This window comes from Macrosteles quadrilineatus, unplaced genomic scaffold, assembly GCF_028750875.1.
Source record: "Macrosteles quadrilineatus isolate MER2022 unplaced genomic scaffold, UCM_ALF_1.0 Scaffold_8__2_contigs__length_117827958, whole genome shotgun sequence".
Classification (NCBI taxonomy): domain Eukaryota; kingdom Metazoa; phylum Arthropoda; class Insecta; order Hemiptera; family Cicadellidae; genus Macrosteles; species Macrosteles quadrilineatus.
In genome coordinates this window covers 116,101,260-116,125,446 of record NW_026542601.1, presented here as the reverse complement: position 1 = coordinate 116,125,446, position 24,187 = coordinate 116,101,260, and the positions used below count along the sequence as shown (strand labels likewise).

The following is a 24,187-nucleotide window of genomic DNA, read 5'->3' as shown; positions in this document are numbered from 1 at the left end:
GCAACAATAATCCATCGTGATCAGATATCTGGGTATTCACTCCAGTAACATTCATCTTATAATCTAAAACATTTGTCAATACATTATCTAGAGCTGATTCTGACATATATGTAACACGAGTAGGAAAGTTTACAAGATATCTCATGCTATATACCTGTAGTACGTCATTAAGCATTTTCCTGTAAGTAGTGTCCAATACATTAATATTTATGTCTCCAAAAATTACAATATTTTTAAAATGTTTCAACAATAAATTTAATAAAGAGTCAAGCTTCTCTAAAAAGAGATTAATTTTTACAGAAGGGGATCGATATATTGCTACTAGTAAAAGCTTTAAACTATTATGCTTGTACTCTGTAATACAACACTCAAATTCTTTTTCACATATTATGTTGGTATTTTCCAAAATATTTATTTTTCTATGTTTTATATTTCCATTGATTTTACCAAGGATCAAGACACCACCACCACCAGATCTACTTCTTGCAAAAGATGAGTGAATACAATAGTTATTTAAATTAAATCTCGAAAGTTCTAAATCTGTCATTTTATGCTCATTAATTAATATTAAATCGGGATTTAATTCTTCAACTGTTATCTGTAAAGAATCTATTCTAGATGGCAGGTGTTGTATATTTAAATGAAATATATCCAATTTAAAACTTTTGTTGGTTAAATTTAAGTGATTTCTTTTGGCATCTTTAATAAGTTTTTTGAAGGCGGGTTGTCTATTACAGTTGGTGGTGTACAAGATATAACATTGCTTACTTTATCCTTAGCTTCTAGATTACAATTAATATTAATATTTCGGGTTTGAGGAGGGAGTTGAAGTGTACATAGGGCAGAGAGGCTATGCATTACGCCGGCACCAGATACCGCACTGACACTAGCACACCCACTGACAGCCAACCCCCCATCACTTGACACAGTTGAAGGTGAAATTCTCAAACTGGACTGGGAGGTATCATCTTCCTCTTGTAGTTGGCTGTAGACATTAACATCTTTGTGAACTGCTGTTGTAGTTCTGGTTGCATCAGTGTGTTGTTGGATGTTATGGATACCAGTACTAGAAGTTTTGACAGCGATAGCTTCTCTGAGACTTGTGATAAACGCAGCATGCGAAAGACCATTTCTAATGTTGGTGTTGGTTCTTTCATCTGAAGTTATGATGATAACTGATGCATTAGTTGATCTTTGAAATTTCACTATATTTTTTGCAAAGTGTGCAGGCGTTACATGATCTCTGGAGCATCCCATAGGAGAACAAATTAGGGTTTTCAAATTTTGTTTATTAAATTCTTCTATTAGTTGATCAAAAGCATTGTTGTAAAATATGTACTTGTTATGTCTTGGTTTTTGGTAGTACCTTGATTTAGTGACCAAGCCAAAAACTGATGGCCCATTGTTAACTTTCTGCTGTGTTAAATTAGAGTTACAGTAGTCCGAATCACATGGTTTACCAAAACACTCTTTAAAAGCTACAGCTACTCCTGCACTCATGTTTTTTTCATGAGTGAAATCAGCTGAAATACAATGAGCGAAAGCAACATCTACATTAAATTTTTGTTCTTGAATAACAACTTTCATGTCAGCCTCAATTACAGTAATTCCAGGGTTGTCTTGATTTGTAGCTGTAACTGTTACTGTTTGATTTTGTAGGAGTGCTGTGGCTGTACCAGAGTTCAGGCCATGTGTACTCGTGAGAACAGTAGGCCTAGCATTTTTTCGGTTGCTGTACCACTTTTTTAAATAGTCAATTATAATATGTGCTAATTTAGTTTTGCCTTTGTTATTGAGGTGCAGTCCATGGGATGTGTAGTGATATCTTTTGAGTTCACTTAAATTGATTAGATGCACATTGTCACTTCTAGCTGTTAATTCATGGAGATAGTTGTTTACCGTCTCTATATTTAAATTTTCAAAGTGATTCATGGGTTTGTCATGTCTTGTTGGTACAGTACATAAGAATACTGGTCTGGATTTGCTAATTTGGGTAAGTTTGTGTTCTAGATGTACATATATATCAGATAGGTTTCCATTCAGACTGTCATTAGTGCCTCCAAGTATGACTAAAGGGTAATTCTTGTTGTTATCTATGGATGCTGAGTCCACAACCTGCAGTAGAGTGGTATTGGCTCGTACATAGCCAAACGTGTTTATTTTGCCCAAGCTGTAGGTTTCAATCTTGTTGGCTACATTTCTACCTTGACTGTCCGAGCAGAATGTTAGATTAATATCAGGACATGTAGTTGTAGTTCCTTGGCTAGTTCTTCTTGTTCTTCTTTTAGGCCTAGTGTTATCAATCTGAAGTGCTGTAGGCTTTGTCATGGAGTCTTCCGGTGTCATGAGTTCTCTATCGGGTCTATTTGCCTTGGTAATATCCTGGTTACTTTGTTTGTCAAGAACAGAAAACTTATTTGTTGTTACTATTTCAGGTTCTTTTGTCAATGCTTTTTTAGTTTTAATATGATTTCTTTTAGCTCTAGATTGTATTTGGGTCCAGGATTGTGAATTAGGTGTAGCTGAAGTTTTCTCTGTATTACACAACCTTTTATTTTCCTTGACTTTACCTCCTTTTTTAATCAACAAATTGTAAAACAATCCGTTGTTTAATACTGTGGAATCATGCAGAAGATATGCAAGTATTGAGCGTTTTAAAATCACGTCTTCATTGGTGAGTTTACAATTCTGGAGATACTGCACATTTAATGACCCAGTAGTGATAATGTCATCTACCAAAGACTCTACGACCCAGCAGGAGATCACACCACAGTCATAGCTGTTCGACTGCTGTGGGCCATTCAATGACAGAAATTCAGCCATACACGTTTTTTCACCAAAATAATCTGAGAGCTTTTGAGCAACCTTCTTTGCAGCAGACAAATTGGCATTGTTCAAGGAGTCAAAATAATAGAATTTATTGTTCTTCCTGTCCAATGACAATACACTCCAGTGGGAACCGCTAATTCCACTGCTAAGATCTTCAGAGTCATTAATTTTTTATTATTAATTTCATTATTTCATGCTTTTTATTATTAATTTTTTATTGAGTTTACAGTGTTTAAAAAAATTAGCTTAACAAAAAAGATATAACTTAAGACAAATCAAAATATTATAACAATATTTGTATTGCAATTTGAGTTGTAATAATCAAGTTGTAATATTTTTATTATACTGTACACTACTGTTGCAACAATATCCTACAAATATCAAATTAAATTATAAGATAAAGTAGGTACAGATTGTATTGAACTATTACAAACTCAAAACTCTCATCAACTAATACAAACACTGTAATAAATTGCTGTGAAGTGTTGTGAATTTATGAAAAAATTCTGAAGCTACAATAGTCGGCGTTACAGCCGACTAGAACATTAGGTCCCGTCAAATCCATCCATCATTGGGGATTTCCATGACTTTCCATGACTTTTTGTCTATTTCCATGACTTTCAATGACCAGAATTTTTTTCCATGACTTTCCCTGACTATCCCTGACTTTCCAGAATGTGGACACCCTGTAACTTCTTCCCTGTCCAAGCGGTAAGGGATGACTTTGGTACTCCAGAGGTTACTGCAGTTCAGCTGATGAGCCAATCTCCCCAGGTGAAGACCCAACTTAAATGGATGCTAGTGGGGTGTGATGATGTCATAAATGTGGTCCGTAGTATGAAAAATACTAAGAGTAAGGATGTTCATAATATCTCTAGTGAATTCTTAAAATGCATTATTACTACCATTGCCTAGCCTTTAACGTATTGTTTTAATCATTGTATGTTACAAGGTGTTTTTCCAGCTTGCCTGAAGAAATCGAAGGTCGTGCCTGTCTATAAGAAAGGTGCGTGGGACGAGCCCGGGAGTTTCAGGCCTATCTCTCTTGTTCCAATCCTGTCTAAAGTGTTCGAGTCCTTGTTGAAAACACAGTTGTGTTCACAATTTGAAGTCAACGGGTTGTTCTCTGCCTCCCAGTATGGTTTCCGGGCCGGTCTATCCACTATGGATGCGGTGGACAGCCTGATTCAGCATGTCTTGAGCTCCTTTGAGTCGGGTGGCTTTGCTGGGGCCACCTTGTGTGACCTCAGTGAGGCTTTCGATACTGTGGATCATGACGTGCTGCTCTGTAAGTTAAAACATTATGGAATCGGAGGTGTCGAACTGCAACTGCTCCGGTCATAGTCATACTTGGGGGGACGTGAGCAGCTGGTTGTTGTGAATGGCCAGTGTTCTCGGTCTCGTCCTGTTGCCCATGGTGTTCCGCAGGGGTCTGTCCTCGGGCCTCTGCTATTTATAATAATGATGAATGATTTGCCCAGTCATGTTGAAGGTGGTGTGGTCTGTTATGCAGATGAATTTTCAAAATCTTGAGGAACTCATGGAGCAATCCCTTGTACAGGCCTCGGTTTGGTTCCATGCTAATTTTTTGTCTCTCAATGAAACCAAAACACAATCTTTGGTCTTTACGCTGAAAAACATTAAACAAGATGTGACCTCTGTTAAGCTCTTGGGTATTTGCATTGATACAAAACTGACTTGAAGCCCTCATATAACCTTGGTTTGCAGTAAACTTTCCAGAGTTATCTTCCTTTTGAGAAGTCTAAAAAGTTGTCTAAATAAAAACTGTTTAAAGAAAGCCTATGTAGCTTTTTTCAAGGAGTTCTTTAGTATGGACTCAGACTCTGGGGTGGGTCTGCTGAAATTAATGAGGTATTGCTAATACAAAAAAGAGCTGTAAGAATCCTAGCAAACGCTGAGTATGATGCCCCTTGCAGACCTCTCTTTGTAAATGAGGAAATCATGACTGTTTGTAGTTTGTATGTTTTTGTTTCAGTTGTGTATGTAAAAAATGATCTCCAGTCACTTAGTCGTAGGGGTGATTATCATATGTACAATACCAGAAATAAGAACAATATTGATGTACCTTATGTTAGGTTAAGCAAAACAAAAAGAAATTCCAGTCAGTTAAGCATGAGACTTCTTAACCACATTTCTTGTACAGCTTGGAACCAAACCAACAGAAAATTCAAAAACAATCTCCGGGCACTTTTATTGGCTTTCCCACTTTATAAGACCAGCGATTTCTTCGACATTCCCAAGGAGACTATGAGAGAGTTTTTCCTATGTACGTAAGTATCAGATTGTTTTGACAGTAGTTTTGTGCATGGTTTGCTTTTGGTTTTGTGTGATTTTTGCATTTTAGTTTTAATTTTATGAAAATTGTATATTGTTATTTGTTCTGACGATGCCTATTGCATTTCATGCCTAATGGAAAATAAATCATTTCATTTCATTTCAATTCGAATTCGATTAGAAATTCTCTCTATTCGATTTGAAAAGAAAAAGTAGTATTCACACACCCCTAATCGTTTTGTATATATTTTTATCTAGTGAACTAGTTTTTTCTTATTTATCCTTTTCTTGTATACAAATTCTGTGTACAATATATATTTTTTTCCTTTTAGCGAATTTCCCTATAGGGAAGTAGCTATTACCGTAGGTCTCATGGTAAGACTTAGGCCCGGAACCGATTTACTTTTTCATTTTAATGTCCCCAGAGGCCAAAAACACCATTCGTTCAAATTTTTATATATGTATATATATATACTCGCCTTTGGCTCGCTGGGGGCTCCGCCCCCAGGCCCCCTAGCTGTTAGTCGTCATTAGTAGATTAGAGTTAAGTTGTAACAAAGCAAGAAGTGAAACCGTCAATATTAAGTTATATAAGTTAACTTTGAGTAAGATAACTTCTAGCTTAAGGAACACCTCATAAAAAAATCATTTTTTAAGTTGCGGTAAGTGAGTATGTTAGTCAAGTATTTTTACAATTGAGTTTTTGGTCAAAGGAAGTAATAATATGAGGAGAGAAGGGTTCGTTATAGTAAAAATCGACATTAAAGTAATAACGATTTCATGAATTTATTAGAGGAGATTGATAAGTTAATAAGTTGATAATAGTAAAGTATTATATGAAGTAAATAGATTATAGTAGATATTCAAGTATATAATTACGAAAATAGATTAAGTAAGGTTTGTTTCCCTGTCGGTTAGCCATAAACTTTATGGCATATCCAGTTCCGCCACGAGGAGGCCAGGAAACGTCGGAACCATATTTGCAATTATTTGAATATGTACAAGTTAGTAAACTTTTGTACAAGATAAGTAAATTTATATTGATGTTCATTGATAGGTTAATAAGTTGATAATAGTAAAGTATTATATGATGTGAATAGATTATATTAGATATTCATGTATATATGATGTAAATAGAAAATAGATTATAGTAGATATTCATGACGTATATATTTATGAAAATAGATTAAGTAATGTTTGTTTCCCTGTCAGTTAGCCACAAACTGTATGGCATATCCAGTTCCGCCACGAGGAGGCCAGGAAACGTTGGAACCATATTTACAATTACTTACAAATGTACAAATTAGAGAACTGTTGTATAAGATGAGTAGATTGATTAGTATGTCGATTGATAAGTGAATAAGTTGATAATAGTAAAGTATCATATGAATTAAATAGATTATAGTAGATATTCATGTATATATTTATGAAAATAGATCAAGTAATGTTTGTTTCCCTGTCGGTTAGCCATACAATTTATGGCATATCCAGTTCCGCCACGGGGAGGCCAGGAAACGTCGGAACCATATTTACAATTATTTACAAATGTACAAGTTAGTAAACTTTACTAACTACTTTATACAACAACGGGGACTTTTGATAAGGCAGGCCCCCTATCGTACTGCCGATGTTGTCAAGTCACAACGGGGAGTTTTGATTAAGCAGATCCCCTAGCCTACTGCTAATGTCAAATCAGGTTTAGAGAAGGAGATCGCCATACACGATGTTCTTTGCGTATGCGATTCCATCTCGGACACGTTCGGGGTGTACGAGAACAACAATATGGTCTGGATGTCTGACCCTACTGAGCAAGACGTATAGTTGCCCGTGCGTGAAGCAATCGGTCCGTAAATCAACACCGACTGAATCTATTGTCTGACCTTGGCTCTTGTGTCCGGTCATGCAATAGGCCAACATCAGTGGGAACTGACGTCGACGAACACGTAACGGCGAACCCTCGACAAACGCAAAAGTAAAGGTAATCCGGGGAATTCCGATAGGTTGCGTCTGTCCGGGAAGTCTCACTGTAATCAGGCGGTTGGTGATGCCGATTACGATGACTTTAGTGCCGTTGACGAGTCCTTCAGCGATGTTGAGGTTCCTCATAATGAGGCAAACAGAACCGATCTTCAGCCGCAGAACATGGTCTGGTACGCCCTTGCCAGTAGCCGTGTTCAGGAGTTGAACGTCGACATCCAGGCCATCGTCGTTCTCTCTGTCGACTGTGTCGGCGCTCCTCAGCTCGTACAGATGACCGTCGAGGGAGTTCAAGATGTGGTCGTTGATCTCCTTGACGTTCACTATCAGAGTCGAGAGGATTGCGCGTCGCGAACACATATCAGAGTCGAGTAGGACGTTTGCAGGAAAGACGGAATCGACCAAATCAGTCAAAGACGTCACTTGTCTAATCCCGAGCAGCGGAATTAGACTTTGTTCGTTCCGTCCCTCCAAGAAAGTGGTCGAACTGACAGTTCCGTTGCCTACCCTAAGAAGGAATTCGGAATAGGCTGTGGAACTACTAGTCCGATGAGCTGTTGTCAGGGCAAAAATTTTGAAATGCTGCCACAGATGGGAAGCCCGAAGTGAGACACAAACAATGTCAGTTGGAGTACGAGCGTTTACAACGACAGGCGCGATCTGGCGAAAGTCGCCACAACAGAGGAATATTTTACCACCGAATAGCTCACTGGAACACATGAGGTCTCGCAGGGATCTGTCAAGAACCTCGAAAACGAACCGATGTGCCATCGGGGCCTCATCAAAGACAATGAGCCTTGCGGCCCTGATGAGCTCTGCTCGCTGGGAGCCGTTGGTGATGTTCCAAAAGCCAGTGCCGTCACCGAAGTCGAGTGGCAACCGGAACATGCTGTGAGCTGTAGTTCCACCAGGCATGTTACCCGCGGCGATCCCAGAGCTAGCGACTGCCAGTGCAACCTGACGACAACCTCTCACGTATGCGAGAATGACACGAATCAGAGTGGTCTTCCCATAGCCTCCCGGGCCGTCAAGAAAAATGATTTTCGACGACGTTCCGCTGGCAGGGGCATTGAGAACGGAGGTAACGTACTCAAATACGCGGTTTTGATCTTCAGAGAGCTTTGGCACCCACTCCTCCACAAACACTCTCTGTTGATTTTCACCATGTAAGAGCAGTTCTCTGCCCAACTCCGTCGTGTCATCGTGTACATCGGGGAGGCCATGATCTGCGACGCAAGAACCCTGCCGACGAAGACTCCGATCAATATCGATGAGACCTAGCTTGTAGGCCAGTTCAACATCGAGAGGATTACGCTCTATGTGGTCCTCGCAGATGGAATCACGGAAAGCATCCCACAGGAGAGCTGCAGGAGCCCCCATGTTGCAGAGGATCACAAAGAAAGAACGAAGTCTCGGGCCAGTCATGAAAGTGGCGGCCTCGCGCAGTGCGTAGTGGTACTCCTGTTCGTCTTGCACCAAGCCAAGATGCCGCGCGACCTCTTGAAAAGTGCGGCAGTTTGGTCCACCGCGGGACAGGAGGTCGGCATAACCACGGCAAGATACAGTCATAAGCAGGATACGCAGGTAATACTGTTCTGTCCTGCTCGGTGAGACCCAAAACAGTCTGCACACCTTCTCGCCACGCTGTCGGGCAGTGATAAAATGGACGCCATCGGGGTGCTCGTATATCTCCGCAGTTTTTGGGCGCTTGACATGAACCACAAACGTTTCATAGAACCCCTGATAAGTCAGGTCGTCAAACAGTGAAATACGAGGCCGGTCAAAGTAGATGGTGAGTTTGGAGCTGTTCCTAGCGGCTGCCTCTGCCAGTTGGCCAGGTCTAAACAGGACGGACTGCTTGCCCTCCAGATGGACGGGAAGACATTCAACAGCCGGCTCAGATTCTGATACTGGAAAGTTTAATAAACGCCAGCACGCGTCACTGGCACCCACCATTCTCTTCGTCACGTAATGCTGTACCTCATCATCTTGCTTACTGAAGGGAGTAACTGTGACGTTCTGGAGAGATCCTCCCTTCATAAGATATTTGAAGAGGTACTTAATCACGCGGCGAGTAGACGCCAGCTCCAAATTGATGTGAGCCTCGTATTTCAACATCAGTGCGGGATTATAAGGCACAACCCAACCGTCATGTACGATAATGTTCTTATTGCGTGATACAATTGTCCCCCGATTGGTATAATCTCGCTTGTACTGGACGAATCCCCTCTCGTCGACGTGGGTGGTTTCACAGCAGGGCTTGGGGAAGTATTTGGTGCAGTAACCCTTTGCAGAGTCCCAACAGAGAAAGTCAGTCCTATGATCATTACCACATGGACCGTGGATCATGTGTTTGAGGACCAACTTTCTCAGTCGGCCTCCGGCCTCTTCTTCCGAGGGAATATCCGCGCGGATGATGGAGTCAATTTCGGACGCCTGAACTGGTCCGTCGCCGTCAATCTTGAATACAATGTGGGCGTGAGGAAGGCCCCTCATTTGCATCTCGATGACGTAGACGATATAGACAGAGCGTCCAAACATTGCTCCGCTGCGCAGGTCTCGGAGAAGTTCCAGAAGTTTGATCCTAAAAACTCTGCAAGCAGTGCTAGGGTCACTGCGAGTACCTCCACGAGGGCAAGCTTTCTTGTTTTCCTCCCAAGTCGCGTTGTAAGTAAACGTCAAAAAGAAAGTGGGGGAACCCAGGCGCGATACGATTGCCATAGCGTCTTCGTATTTTACTTTCATGTACCTGGGCCCCCCGGTGAACGAACTTGGGAGGTAGACTTTTCCTGCCTGCACCCCACCCTCGCCTTGGACGGTTTCATCACGAGCGATGTCGTTCAAGACCTGCTGTGCATTCCGAATCTCGTCAACCGGCCCCACCCGCAAGGCACTATCGGTGTTCTTCAGCTGCGTAAACTTAATGTAACGCAGTTTCTCCTCCTCGTACCTCGCGAACATCTCAACCTGCCAAGCTTGTGAGAGACGGCCTAGGTGAGAGAAGCGAGGTTCAGAAAGTAGGAGGCACCGCGAGTACTTAAATTGAGTCAGTTTGGCACCCTTGTTATCAAGGCGGCCAACGTGCCATCCCACAGTGCCTTGCGGGTAAAGTAGGGGATATTGGAAAGGTTCCATTAGGGGGTGTAAAAGATCAATAAATGTAGGTCTATCGGAACCGGATTTCCATATAGTCAGTCTCCGGGGCTCAGTGTCGTTTTCATCATTGCTGAGCACGGCGTGCACTTCGACGCCTGTTTGCCGATCACCGAGAACAGGGCCATGGGTAGACCTGCTTGTTACTTCAAAAGCCAAGTGAGCTGTTACGGAAGGCTCGTTGCTCAATCGACGGTAATGCTCAATGTAAGGATTTTCCCTAGACAGGAAATCAGCAATACCGTCGATGATCTCGGCATCAAGCGATCTACCCATCGCAATGTTACGGCGCTCTTCGCCATCGTCAATATACAGGCGGGACCGATTCACAAACTGAACGTTCCCAGAACGAGTGGTGAACTTTTGTCCTGGGGCGTCCAGATTGTAGACCTGGTGGTACATTCTTCCCTCGATCTTGAAAAAAGAAAGACCACTGGGATGACGATACCCGCCTGACACTTCGAGCGCGCAGAAAGCAAACAGGTCGTTGTACGCACGGGCTCTTTCCAGGAAGAGACGGTCAGAATAAAAGCGTTCTTGCAACGGAGGAATGTCGAGAACATTGAACGCTCCTTCCCCGCAGCACCATTGCTTTCTATTCTTCTCCTCCTCGAAGAGCCGTGCTTGGCAATGACGACATCTGTAAACGTCGTCAACCCAGAGACTGACTTTTTTTAATTTGTATGGTTGTATTTCATTGAGTGGCTCCCCATTCCAAACAGACATGGGGCCATTTTTGACTACGGACCGAGCAAGTGATGCGGGCATATAGCGAAGTTCAGACATTTTCGGATTTTTCAGGCGAAAAATCTGAACTCTCTCAGCAGAAGCACCGGGATTACGCAGGTCGTATTGCTGAACAGCCTTTCGGTGCACCTCAGGGTGGGTTTGAGTGTAACGTTGACTGTCATCCCGGAGTTTGTCAGCGTGCGTCTCCCTATACTTCTTCTTCGCCGCATCCACTTGCTCTTCTCGGGTCGTGTCTAAAAGCTTTGGACGACCACGCTTTATTGTTTTTGGTCTACCAGGACATTTGGTTTTCTGAACAACTGTCTCAGAGGCAGATTCTGATAACTGAGTTAAGTCATTGTCCGAACAGTCGACCGTGTGGACAGTTTGAGTTTCGTTGACGGAAAACTTTATTTTTGTGACGGAGTACTGCCCACCGACGAACGCAGAATTCACCAAAATGAGGGAAGCTAGAGAACGAAAACTATTACAGACGAACACCCTAGCCTTATTTCTCGCCTCATCAATGTCTCGACGACGGTTTTCGTTTACCGCGTGGGAATCAAAGAGGTACAGCCGCCCTTGGAAACGCCAAAAAGCGACTGTCACCAACTGTCCCGTAAACAAAAAACCGCTATCAACGGAGTCACCGGGCATAGCTGCTTCCAAAACCGAAGACAAGGAAGAGGTCACCTCATCTAGGCCATCGTTTCGTAACGGATACGACCCGTCCCAAACACAAGAAATTTCTTCGATGGTAACACGATGGTGTGCAACCACGAAGTGCCTGGCGAGGTCCTCAGGGAACAGATACCGGTTAGTGATGCTATGCTCACGGCGAGATAGTGTATACAAGCTATCGCCCGCCATGAGTATAGCGTCAATAGCGTTGGTACTGAATCCGCCGCAGAATGCTTGCCATGCGAGGGCACAGGTTGCATTTGCCATGCATTGAGCGTTGTTGCTCTCGGTAAATCTGGGATCTCCCTGGTGGAACGACCCAGCAGCAACGCAAGAGAATTCCATGCTTACAGAAAATTGCAGCAAAATCGCCAAAATAACAAGTCCAATAAATAGGAAGAAGTGACAGTGAAACTTAATCATGGGTAGCCAAATCCATTAGCAAAAATTAGAGCGAGAACCAAATGACTATACAGCGTTACTGACCTACGCGTTTTGGGGGTCAAGGAGTAAAGTTACGAAAAAACATGTGAAGGGTGAAATGTAAAGTAAACTAAGGAGAGTACGAAACATTAATAATATTTGAAGAAAAAATTTTTTATGTACGAAAAATTATCAAAAACCGTTAAAAATTTGAAGAAAATTTACAAAAATTTGAAAGTAGGGCGTTTTTTTTAGGTGAAGGAGTGCGATTTTCTAAAAACGCGTAATAGTGTCTTGTAGGAAATTTAATTCCTGTTCATGAAGATTCTTTCAAATTTTTGCTAGCTATTACCGTTTTTTAGTTATAGTCGGTATTAAAAACCGTGTTTTTTCGTTTTTATACGTCTACCATTTTGGATTTTTTTGGGGGTTAAAATTTTTAAAAGGCATTTTTGCAAATTCCACCATTAACGGATGATCCCATACTGCAATACTACAAAAATTTAAAGTCTTTAGAACGTTTCTAAACTAATCAGATGAGCATACCAAAGTATTAAAATTACATAGCTATTCTCCATAAGGATAACATGGGGCTGGTAAAACCGGTAAAAACCAATCAAATTTTCACATTAAAATTAAGTTTTTGGGGGTCAAGGAGTAAAGTTACGAAAATACATGTAAAGGGTGAAATGTAAAGTAAACTAAGGAGAATACGAAACATTAATAATATTTGCAAAAAATAATTATTTAGGTACGAAAACATAGCAAAAACCGATAAAAATTTGAAAAAAATTTACAAAATTTTGAAAGTAGGGCGTTTTTTGAAGCTTAAGGAGTGCGATTTTCTGAAAACGCCTAAGAGGGTTTTGTAGAAAATTTAATTCCTGTTCCTGGATATACTGTCAAATCTTTTCTAGCTCTTACCGTTTTCGAGCTACATCCGGTTGAAAAAAAAGTGTTTTTTCGTTTTCAGAGGTCCGCCGTTTTGGATTTTTGGGTGGGTTAAAATTTGAAAATGGGACTTTTGCATATTCCACCGGTAATGTAAGATCTTTTACTACAATACTACGCAAATTTGAAGTCTCTAGCACGTTTCTAAGTGGTTCAGATGGGAACACGAAAGTCGGCCATTTTTAATGTTATTCCCCATAAGAATAACATGGGGGGGGAATTCGAATTTTCGGGGGGGTTAAAATTTGAAAATGCGACTTTTTGGAATTTTATGGGTGGTTTGGGCACTAGACCTACAACCACCGAAAATTTCAAGTCTCTAGCTCATCTAGAAGTGGTCTAGAATTTGTATCCCCAGTCAGTTACACATCGGATTGTATAGTATTTAGAAGATATATATATATATATAGATTTATATATATATATATATGTGTCCGTGAACACAATAACTTGAGTAATTTTTATCCGATTTTGATGAAATTTGGTTTGAAGGTGTAAGGCGGGATAAACTTGAATGAGTTCGCGATCCAGCATGATCGGACCATGGGAACAGGGTTTTATGGGGGGTTTTATGGGGTAAAAATTGGTTTTTCTCACTTCTTACCCTCAAAACACAAAATTTCCCAATTTTTCTCTAAACCTTCTTAAAGAGCTTAAAAAAACAAACAATTCAGTATATCAAAGTGTTTTTGTACGGTTATTGGTTACGGAGAAAACTAAAAAAATGGTAAATTTAAAATTCCCATGTTATTCTTATGGAGAATATTGTAAAATGTTGTAGTTTGCTTGTTTATGGATATATTTTGACCAAACTTGGCAAATTTATTTATTTTATAGTAAGCTATAAATATTTTACTAAAAACACACTACTTTATTAGTTTCCTTGTAGCAGCAAACCTAGGTACTCGTTAAACCTAATGTTATTTAAATAGATCAATTGAAAATCAATTTGGCCAAATGGAAATTCGCTTAGACGGCAGGTTTGCTGCAGCGGGGGTATTTAAATGTAGCCTAAATTTATTGCTTTTTTGTGCGGTGATTGACTCAATCCCCAACCACAGGCATTTAGCCCATTTGGGGATTCATATTTCATAAATTGTTTTTTGTACCATTGAATTGATGTACTGTATTGAAATAAAAAAGAATTCATTCATTCATTCATTAGCTGCCAAACAAAATCTCAAACTAATGCAATTTGATGTTAAAACTGCTTTTCTATATAGAAATTTAGAATAAGAAATTTACATGTGTGTACCTGAAGAGTTTGATCATAAAGATAAAGTTTTGAAATTAAGAAAGACTTTATATGGACTTAAACAAGCTCCATTTAAATGGAACCAGTTGATTACAAACTGCTTACTAAAATATGGCTTAAAACAAACCAGTCAGACCATTGTGTTTTTACAAATGGCAGTATTCATCTTGCTATATTTGTTGACGATGGAATTCTTGCTGGTTCAGATGAAAGAGAGATGAAGAAACTTTTGAACGAGCTGTCAAGAGATTTAAAAATAAAAAAAGACAAAAACCCATCAAACTTTCTTGTAATGGAAATTTTATATTCAAGGGAAGGGATATTGTTAACACAAAAGAACCATTACTATGCAAACAGTATTCTCGAAAAATATGGAATGATAGATTGTAAACCTGTAGACACCATTTGCCCAGTGAAAACGAGCAAGCCTGATGAAGAAGTAAGCTGTCTGACAAAAGATTATCCTTACAGAGAAGTTGTAGGAAGTTTGCTGTACTTATCCAACAAAACCAGACCTGATCTTACACTTGCTGTGGGATTAGAAAGTTGACGTTTTGAGAATCCAAGCAATGAAGATGTTGTAAATGTCAAACAAACCTTAAGATATATTAAAGGTACCCAAGACACAGTAATATTATTTTCAGCATCAGGAGAAAATTGCCTAAATGTATATTGTGAAGCAGACTATGCAAATGACAAGAATACAAGAAGAAGTACTACTGGATTTGTCATAGTGTATGGAGAAGACCCAATAAGCTGGTGTACAAGAAGACAACCGATTGTAGGTTTGTCCAGTACTGAGGCAGAATACATTGCAGCTGCGGAATGTGTCAAAGAGTTGTTGTATTTGAAAACTTTCTTGCAAGAATTGACTGGAACTAAGGTTCAAACAAACCTAAACATGGACAATCAAAGTGCTATTAAGCTTTGTAAAAATGGAATCTTTAATAAGCGAAGCAAACACATTGATGTTCGCTACCATTTTTTGACTGAAAACGAAAGGCAAGGTAAAATAAACATTTCTTTTGTTTCTACATCCGAGAATGTTGCGGATATGTTTACAAAACCCATATGAAATTTATAACAATCAATGATTTTTTTTTATACACCTCATTACCTTAAGCTTTAGGATTGGTTTTACCAGATATTTGACTTCCAACATTTTTGTTTTCAATGTAAATGATATGTTTGAACATTGTTTAAATTGCAGCAGACTTTCAACTTGTTTTTATTATAGTTTTATTATTTTATAGTTTTTGACTCATGAATAAGTTTAGTTCTATTTCATTAAGCTAATTTACCTAACAATTTATGTATTTAGTATTCATTATTTTTTATGAGAAAGACGTTCAGGACATGAATGCAGCAAGATGTCTTTTCAAGTAATCTGCATTCATTCCCTGCAAGTGTTTGACAAGTATTCCTTGCAGACTTGCTTCAAACATCCAGCAAAACTTTTCAGGAAGTCTGATATGGGGTAGGGGTGTGCGAGTACTCGAATCTTCGAGCTTTTTGGTCGAGCTTTTCATTATTCGGCTCGGCTCGAGGCATTTTGAAAAAGCTCGAAGTTCGAGCCGAGCTTTTAATACAAAGTCAAAACACTTAATTTGGGTCATAATTGAAAACAATGTTATCACAATTCTACGTTGTTCATGCATTCGAGGTTTGATAAGCACGAACCTCAGCTCAGTCAAGACGCAATGATTATCGATCGTAATTTTGAGAAGATAGGAAAGAAAAGAGACAAACGACCACCTACCGCGTTGTCCTTCTAACAGCTATTCGTATCGTAATATACAACGCAGTGCGAGTGCGTGATTGGCTTGTCGCTATGACGACACACGGTTGCAGTGACAACCAACGAACTATACTACTGACAACCTACAGTGCGCACTGAGCACTGCGTCTTGTGTGGGAGGGGAGATTATAACAACAAACAATTTCAGGAATTCTATTTTGGGACGGATGAAAGATAAGGAAGAAACAAAAAGTGGTCACGTGTGCAAATGTAGTGGGCGACACAATAAGGCTGTAAACGAGTATCGTCGTGTCGTTGTCCCTTGTTTGTTTACTTTTTCAGATTCCTTATCAAACGCCCCTATCTGCTATGTCTCTCTCTCTCTCTCTCTCTCTCTCTCTCTAACAATGTACTGATTAAACAGATTGTGGTTGAAGACTTTTCTACTTATAAGTTTCCCTGCAGTTATTTTAGTTCAATCAATCCTATAACCTTTCTAATGTTTATCAAAATAATTAATTATCTGTTTTGTATTTTATTTCCTTTAAACCAACCCCTATTTACCATATGTATTTTATAGAATAAAATGTTTGTCTATAAAGTTTGACTGGCCACACAACTTTGTACCTTTTTTTATTTTGTATAAAGTAACAGTTACCTTGATGATTATATGTATCAATAAGTGGTGCGTGCTGTAGTGAATGCTTTTTAAGTAATGAATTATTAATTTTTGATAATAATACATGGGTCATTGAATACCATTATGTCATGTAGTTTCCTATTTGTAACTTGCAAATAATAATAATTGATAGTTAATTCTGGAAAATGAAAAATAGTGATCACATTCATAAACCTGTTGTAAAAACAGCAACACGGGTGTAAGGGTTTATTGTTTTATAGGGGTACAAAGGCCGTGGGTGTTTCAAGGACAAAGTGGGCCTCCCGGTTTAGGGGGGAGGGGTGGTGGTGAGACTGCAAGAAGGGGAGGGAACTGGTTTTGGCTATTTATTGATTAGTTCGCCGACCCTTCTAGATAACAAAATTGAGTGACAGTGTTAATTCATAGGGTTCTTTATTTCATTTCTTGTTTACTTTGTGTGTTATTCTATTAATTTTAGTGTTTTGATCTATTTCCTCCATATGTCAATTATATATTTTTTAATATAAGTTTACTTTTTACTTGTCTCTCCACCTTTTTGGATCCAAACCAACTATGTTCTTTTTTTATTAATACGATTGATAAAACTAAAATATTTTGTGCATGGAAAACAACAAGAATAATCACATGTTTTTAAATTTATTTTGTATTTATTTATACAAAATAGAATTAAATATTCATAGTAGTTACAATATACATAATAATGTAATCGACTTGCTAGTTGTTTTGTCGTCATTCAAGGTCGCGTTGCTGTTCTGTTATGAAAGACATCTGATTGTCTCAGTCTGCACTGCATATCTCGTCAGGCCTTCAATTATCCTTTTATTTCTTGCATCTTAATTTAGTTCAGTTCAGTTCTTATCGTGATTATCTACTATTTGATGTCTTGACAATTCTCAATGTTTTTAAACATATTAAAATAACATTGTGTTTATTTAAAAATTGACTGAACATTGTTATTATGCACTTTTTTTAAGAAAAAAAAGTTTAATAATTTAGATAAGGTGACGCTAGAAAAAGCTCGGCTCAAAAAAGCTCGAGTTCGAAATTTTTTGAAAAAGCTCGGCTCGAGGTTGAAAATTACTATTCGCACACCCCTAATATGGGGTAAATTTTACACTTTCAACAAACGTGTTACAAGTGAAAATGTTTGCAATGCATGCTTGTTGCCAACATTTTGGGTTGCCTCTGAAAGTTTATGATGAACTTACTGACAACTTTTTCTACTATCTGGGTAAAGATAGAACAGTGCCTATAAAGACTGAAAGTTGTTTTCGTTTGTCAATCAATATTGACATTTGATACAATTACTGTACCTGTGAATGTAGTTCTCTCGGTTTGAAGGCAAGTCGTAGTTGATGACCAACGACACTTGTGGAACATCGATATGTTTAGCCAAGAGGTCAGTGGTAATCAGAACTCTGCTAGAGCCAGTACGGAACTGACGCATGATCAAGTCTTGCTCTCGCTGCTCCATGCCTCCATGCTGTAGAAACAATGGCTAGTTAGATGCAGTTTGCTTTGTTAACATAATTTGGGTAGGTACTTTACTGTTAAAGGGAACATTCACTATGATCGATGATTTCTTTTCGATGTATTGATATTTCATTTTTTCATCCCATATATCGATATTGATATTAACGAATTAAAACATATCAGCTGACAACTACGATAAATAAGTATTGTTCAGTACAACAAACATTTAAAAAGTATATTGGAATGAAACTGTTTTAACTTAAACTAACCTAACCAACCAAACTTGATATAAAATCTCAAAATTCCGATTGATAACCTATTCCATTTCTCACATGCCTTTTATGCTATCAAATGGAATTTTTGAAACGGTAACTTAGCCTACAGCAAGTTTGGTTAGTTAGTATTTTACGTTAGTTTAGAATAGTTTCATTTCTTAATCCATATAGGCAGTTCTCAATTCGTAATGGTAATGGCCAGTGCCAAATTGAATCTTCAAGATGAGAGTACAAGAAGTTAAATTTAACAGCCATTATAAAACCGGATCACATCATTTGTCCGAGTTCTCAGATGTCCAAGTTTGCTAAAAATTACAAAATATTATTATGGTGTGGGTAGCCTCCGGATTGCGAATAATAACTATGATAGTGGTTTAAATACCTTATTCATGCAATCCAATTGTTGTCTCCACAACTAGTTTCAACCTGCTAGGAGGTCATCATCAGGTGAGTACAAGGATGAATTACTTCATATGAAGGTCGTCAGTAACAGTTTTTTTACATTTACACAAACACACGACGAATAATAAACACATAGTGCGCACACATATACGGCCGATAAAAACATTGAACTCGACAAGCGGACCCGTGTTGACAATGCGGAAGTTGCGTCTAGACTGTAGGGTAAACAGCTGGTCAAGCATCACGCGCATTTTCTTATCGCTCGTCGGTTCCATTCCCATTGTCTCTGCCCTCCCCTTCCCTCTCCAGTATTTCTATTGCAGTGTTGTATATGATGTTTGAATTAAAATAAAGTTGGTCGTTTAAAACGTTATCCATGTCTGATTTGACGGCTCTATAAATCTCGAATTCTTCCAGGGTGTTAGTTTTAAACTTGTCCTGTGACGTATGTAAAATTTCCATGTTTTCATTAATGCTGTTGTAATTATGCTGATGAGAAACTAAATGTTCGGCAAAGGTTGAAGTTTGTTTTGAGGTAGTCTTCTTTGGTATGTGCTCCTTAAAGCGTTTGGAGAAAGAGCGGGAAGTTTGGCCTATATAATATTTATTACAATCTGAACAGTTGATTTTGTAAACACCACTTTTTTCATATTTAAATTTAGTTGTACTTGGCCTTTCTTTCAGAAGTGGTCCCAGATTGTTTTTTGTTCTAAAGGATACTGTTATGTTATTTTTCCCCATTAATGTTTTGAATTTATTACTAATACATGAATTATAGTCAGCTGATAAGAACTTTTTTATTTTGGTTCACTCTTTCTGTTTAGTTTTGGTGTTTCAAAACTAATTTTTCTATTAACGTGGTCGTGTATCCATTGGAGACGGCAATGTGTTTTATGATGTTTATCTCTTCGTTGTAATCGTCCGTACTCATTGGAATTGATAACAATCTATTTACAAAACAATGGTATGCGGCTAATTTCTGTGAAAATGGATGGTGTGAATCTGAATGTATTGTTTGATCGGAGCAGGTGGGTTTTCGGTAGATTTTAAACTTTAAGCTGTCACTATGTTTTGATATAGTAAGGTCCAGAAAATTAATGGAATTATTTTTCTCCTCTTCTAGTGTAAACTTAATATTATTGTGAATATGGCATAAATAAGCATTTAGAAGGGATAGCTGTCTGTTGTTACCATTGAACAGGACAATGGTATCGTCTACATATCGATAGTAGAAAATTATTTTGTTCTTATATCGGTTGGAGTCGGTAAACAAGTGCTGGTTCTCGATGTGGTTTAAGAATACTTCAGAAAGAATGCTGGAGAGGGGGGAGCCCATGGCTAGGCCGTCATTTTGTAAGTAGAACTTATCTTGAAACTGGAAGTAGTTCTGTTTTAATATCGTATTTAATAGTGAAACTAGTTCATTGATGGCGTTGGGTGACAATTTGGAATTTTTTCGAAGGTTTTGTTCAAGTATTTGCACGGTTTCTTTGACGGGTACATTCGTGTATAAATTAACAATATCAAAAGATGCTAACTTATAATTTCCGCTAATTTGTTGATTTTTGATTTTTTCAACGAGTTCAATACTGTTCTTGACACTGTGATTATTTTCCAACACAATTTCTTTCCTTATAATTTTATCTAATCTCTTAGCAACTTTATATGCTGGGGAAGGCATGAAATTTACTAAAGGTCGGATTGGGACATCTGGTTTGTGAATTTTCGGAAGGCCCCTGAGGACCGGTGCTTGTGGGTTCGTTACTTTAAGAGAAAATATATCATTAACTGACAATAAGTTCTTGCTCTCAGATATTGATTTATTGATTAATTTGGCGTAAGAGGATGTTGGATCTTTGTTAAGAAGCTCGATGTTATTGTTACTTATAAAGTCACAAACTTTATTCACATAAATATCTTTATCCATTATGACAATTGAGTTGCCTTTATCGGCTTTTGTAATCAATGCGTTCCCCTCAGCGAGTTTGTTCCTGATGCTAGTTACAGCCTGTCGCATTGACTTGTACTTGTTGTTTAGTTTCCTTGTGCCTATCGAGTTCCTCATAACCTGTTTGGCTTTACTCGCCATGATGAATCTAGTGGATTCACGAATGTTATCGTCTCTAATTGCTCTTATTGACGATTCAATGTTCAATAACTCATTGAACAGACTGAATTTTCTGTTATTCGGGAAGTTGAAATTGAGACCTTTGTTCAATAAACTTAATTCAATGTCATTAAATTGTATGTCTGTATTGTTTATAACTAGGGATGGACGAGATTGGATTTTTAGTTCGAGACGAGACGAGACGAGATTTTTTATTTCTCATAAAATTTCGAGACGAGATCGAGACGGGATTTCCCTTCTCATACACAACGGGAAATGCACGTTCAAAATTTTTACCTGATTTTGTAACATTGTTAGATGACTGTTTAAATACAAAAATAATGATAATAGGCAAGAATATTTACAATCTTTTATGAAAAAACATCAGCAAAACATTTTTTTATTAATCACGCCTAACTTATTAAAAATGCCTACGATTAGGAAACATAGTGATATCAGTTAGGATAGAGTTCAACTTATCCTAAAATAAAATAAATCATAAAATAAAAGTAATATTAATTTTTATAAAACATTTACTTTTTTTGACTTTTTATAGTAATAAAACATTCCTCACACTGCTTACACTTTACAAAACTTCTCAAATGTTATTAAAGTAATATTATTAAAATAATTAAAGTAATATTTACATTTAAAGAATTAATTAAATAAGAACGCCTTCACAAAGGAAACGCAACTACAACACGCTCCTGTATTGCGGGTATTGCATTGACTTTTTGCAGGCGTTTTTAATTTTTTTTTTTTTTCCGTCTCGGTAAAAATCTCGGCCAAAAAGAAATCTCGTCTCGTGTATCGAGATTTAAAATTTCTCGAAAATTTCCCGAAATTTCGAGACTTGACCATCCCTATTTATAACCCTCTTAAAAAATGTGTGTGTGCATTTTATTACTTCTTTAACGTGTTGAGATTCCAATAACTTTTTGATTTTTTTATCTTGGTTTTTCTTTTTAGTAAAAACCTTTTTACTCACTTGTTGGTTAATTTCACTAAGTACATTTGTCTGTTGGCTAGGATGTAATTTATTTAATAACTCTAAGTGTTTCGTTAATAGAAGTTTGTTCAATCGGCTTTTCTTGGAATAAAGATGTTTTACTTCATTCTTAATCCATATGGATTCGGCAGATTTTTTGGCAGAATGTTTTGAAAAACAAAACAGAAAGAGTGAACCAAAATAAAAAGTTCTTATCAGCTGACTATAATTCATGTCTTAGTAATAAATTCAAAACATTAATGGGAAAAAATAACATAACAGTATCCTTTAGAACAAAAAACAATCTGGGACCACTTCTGAAAGAAAGGCCAAGTACAACTAAATTTAAATATGAAAAAAGTGGTGTTTACAAAATCAACTGTTCAGATTGTAATAAATATTATATAGGCCAAACTTCCCGCTCTTTCTCCAAACGCTTTAAGGAGCACATACCAAAGAAGACTACCTCAAAACAAACTTCAACCTTTGCCGAACATTTAGTTTCTCATCAGCATAATTACAACAGCATTAATGAAAACATGGACATTTTACATACGTCACAGGACAAGTTTAAAATTAACACCCTGGAAGAATTCGAGATTTATAGAGCCGTCAAATCAGACATGGATAACGTTTTAAACGACCAACTTTATTTTAATTCAAACATCATATACAACACTGCAATAGAAATACTGGAGAGGGAAGGGGAGGGCAGAGACAATGGGAATGGAACCGACGAGCGATAAGAAAATGCGCGTGATGCTTGACCAGCTGTTTACCCTACAGTCTAGACGCAACTTCCGCATTATCAACACGGGTCCGCTTGTCGAGTTCAATGTTTTTATCGGCCGTATATGTGTGCGCACTATGTGTTTATTATTCGTCGTGTGTTTGTGTAAATGTAAAAAAACTGTTACTGACGACCTTCATATGAAGTAATTCATCCTTGTACTCACCTGATGATGACCTCCTAGCAGGTTGAAACTAGTTGTGGAGACAACAATTGGATTGCATGAACAAGGTATTTAAACCACTATCATACAAAATATTAGGAAAATCAGTTGTCTGAGATTTCATTTGTTTGAGGTTTGTAATTATTGAGCGAAGCTCTTTGGGATCAACTTCAATGCAAACAATAAAACACCATCACTCAATAACGGCTGAACACATTTCAGCCAAACTTAACAAGATTAATTAGAATAATACTTTTATACTTTTTTATGAAATGGCGACCATACAATGTAGGTATTTTAAGCCAAGTATGAATGGAGATGAGTGTAGGATGAGTGGCGCGATCTTGTAGTCTTGTTAGTGACTAAGGCCGACATTCCTTAGACACAGCTGTTAATTAATAGCCCAAACAGCTAATGGCAACTAAGGGACCTACAGTTTATAGTGGAATCCGAACCACATTTTTCCCTTGGTATATACGAATTGGTCTATTTATCAGGATAGTACTGCGGATAGTCGTAATACTCACTAGTGCGGACGTTAATCCACACCAGGGAGCATCGCATCCACAGTGAATCCCTAGAAATATCCACAATTCGTAACCTCCTAGTAGCTATAATAAGATGGTTTGTAAACAAACAAATTTCAATTAGATTATGCTAATGCAATTTAAAACGAACTTAAAATTTCCAATTTTTAACATTAGGCTTATGGGACTAAAGTAGTCATGACACTTTTATGCATTAACAAGAAAAATGTAAACAAGAGAATCATAAGGTATTTCTGAACTTTCTAGACTTTTCTTTTAAACGTTTTTAAACCATTCGTACAATCTTAATAAACAAGAAAATACCGTAAAAACATTTTTTAAGGCACGGAATTCACTGCATATTGCGAAAATATACAGAACTACTTTCTCAATGCGCGGAGCATATCACACGTCAAGAAACAAGGAGCGGAGTGATACGTATGACCGGTCACTACTTTCTTGGGCACCTATTTGTGTTGCTAGCTGATTAGAGATTAGGATTTAATAAACGATAAATCAAACCGCATAGAAATCGATATTTAATCCGATAATACCTCACAGGTTATATGTTGAACTACATCGACGGTAAAGCAAGTTATTACACTTATCAATAAAACGCAGATTGAACACTGATCTAATTTAGGCATGTGGGAAAGGTAGGTCGGGGTTTATGAGTATTCGTGACACATTTAATGTTTTAAAGTAAGGTTAGATTCATGGCGGAAGGAAAATACATAGGTATATTATTCCCGTCATATTCTGACGTCACT

The 24,187-nt window shown here is 38.0% G+C and overlaps 1 protein-coding gene across 2 annotated transcripts in view; it reads right to left on the bottom strand.

Moving 5' to 3' along the window:
• The window catches only part of LOC129001734 (eukaryotic initiation factor 4A-I-like), a 93,829-nt gene that overhangs the window by 9,452 nt on the left and 60,190 nt on the right, over positions 1–24,187 (bottom strand). For both annotated transcript variants that reach the window (XM_054429144.1, XM_054429145.1), the window contains exon 9: positions 18,006–18,175. In XM_054429144.1, coding sequence (XP_054285119.1) covers positions 18,006–18,175 — 170 coding nt within the window. The remainder of the gene's footprint in view (positions 1–18,005; positions 18,176–24,187) is intronic.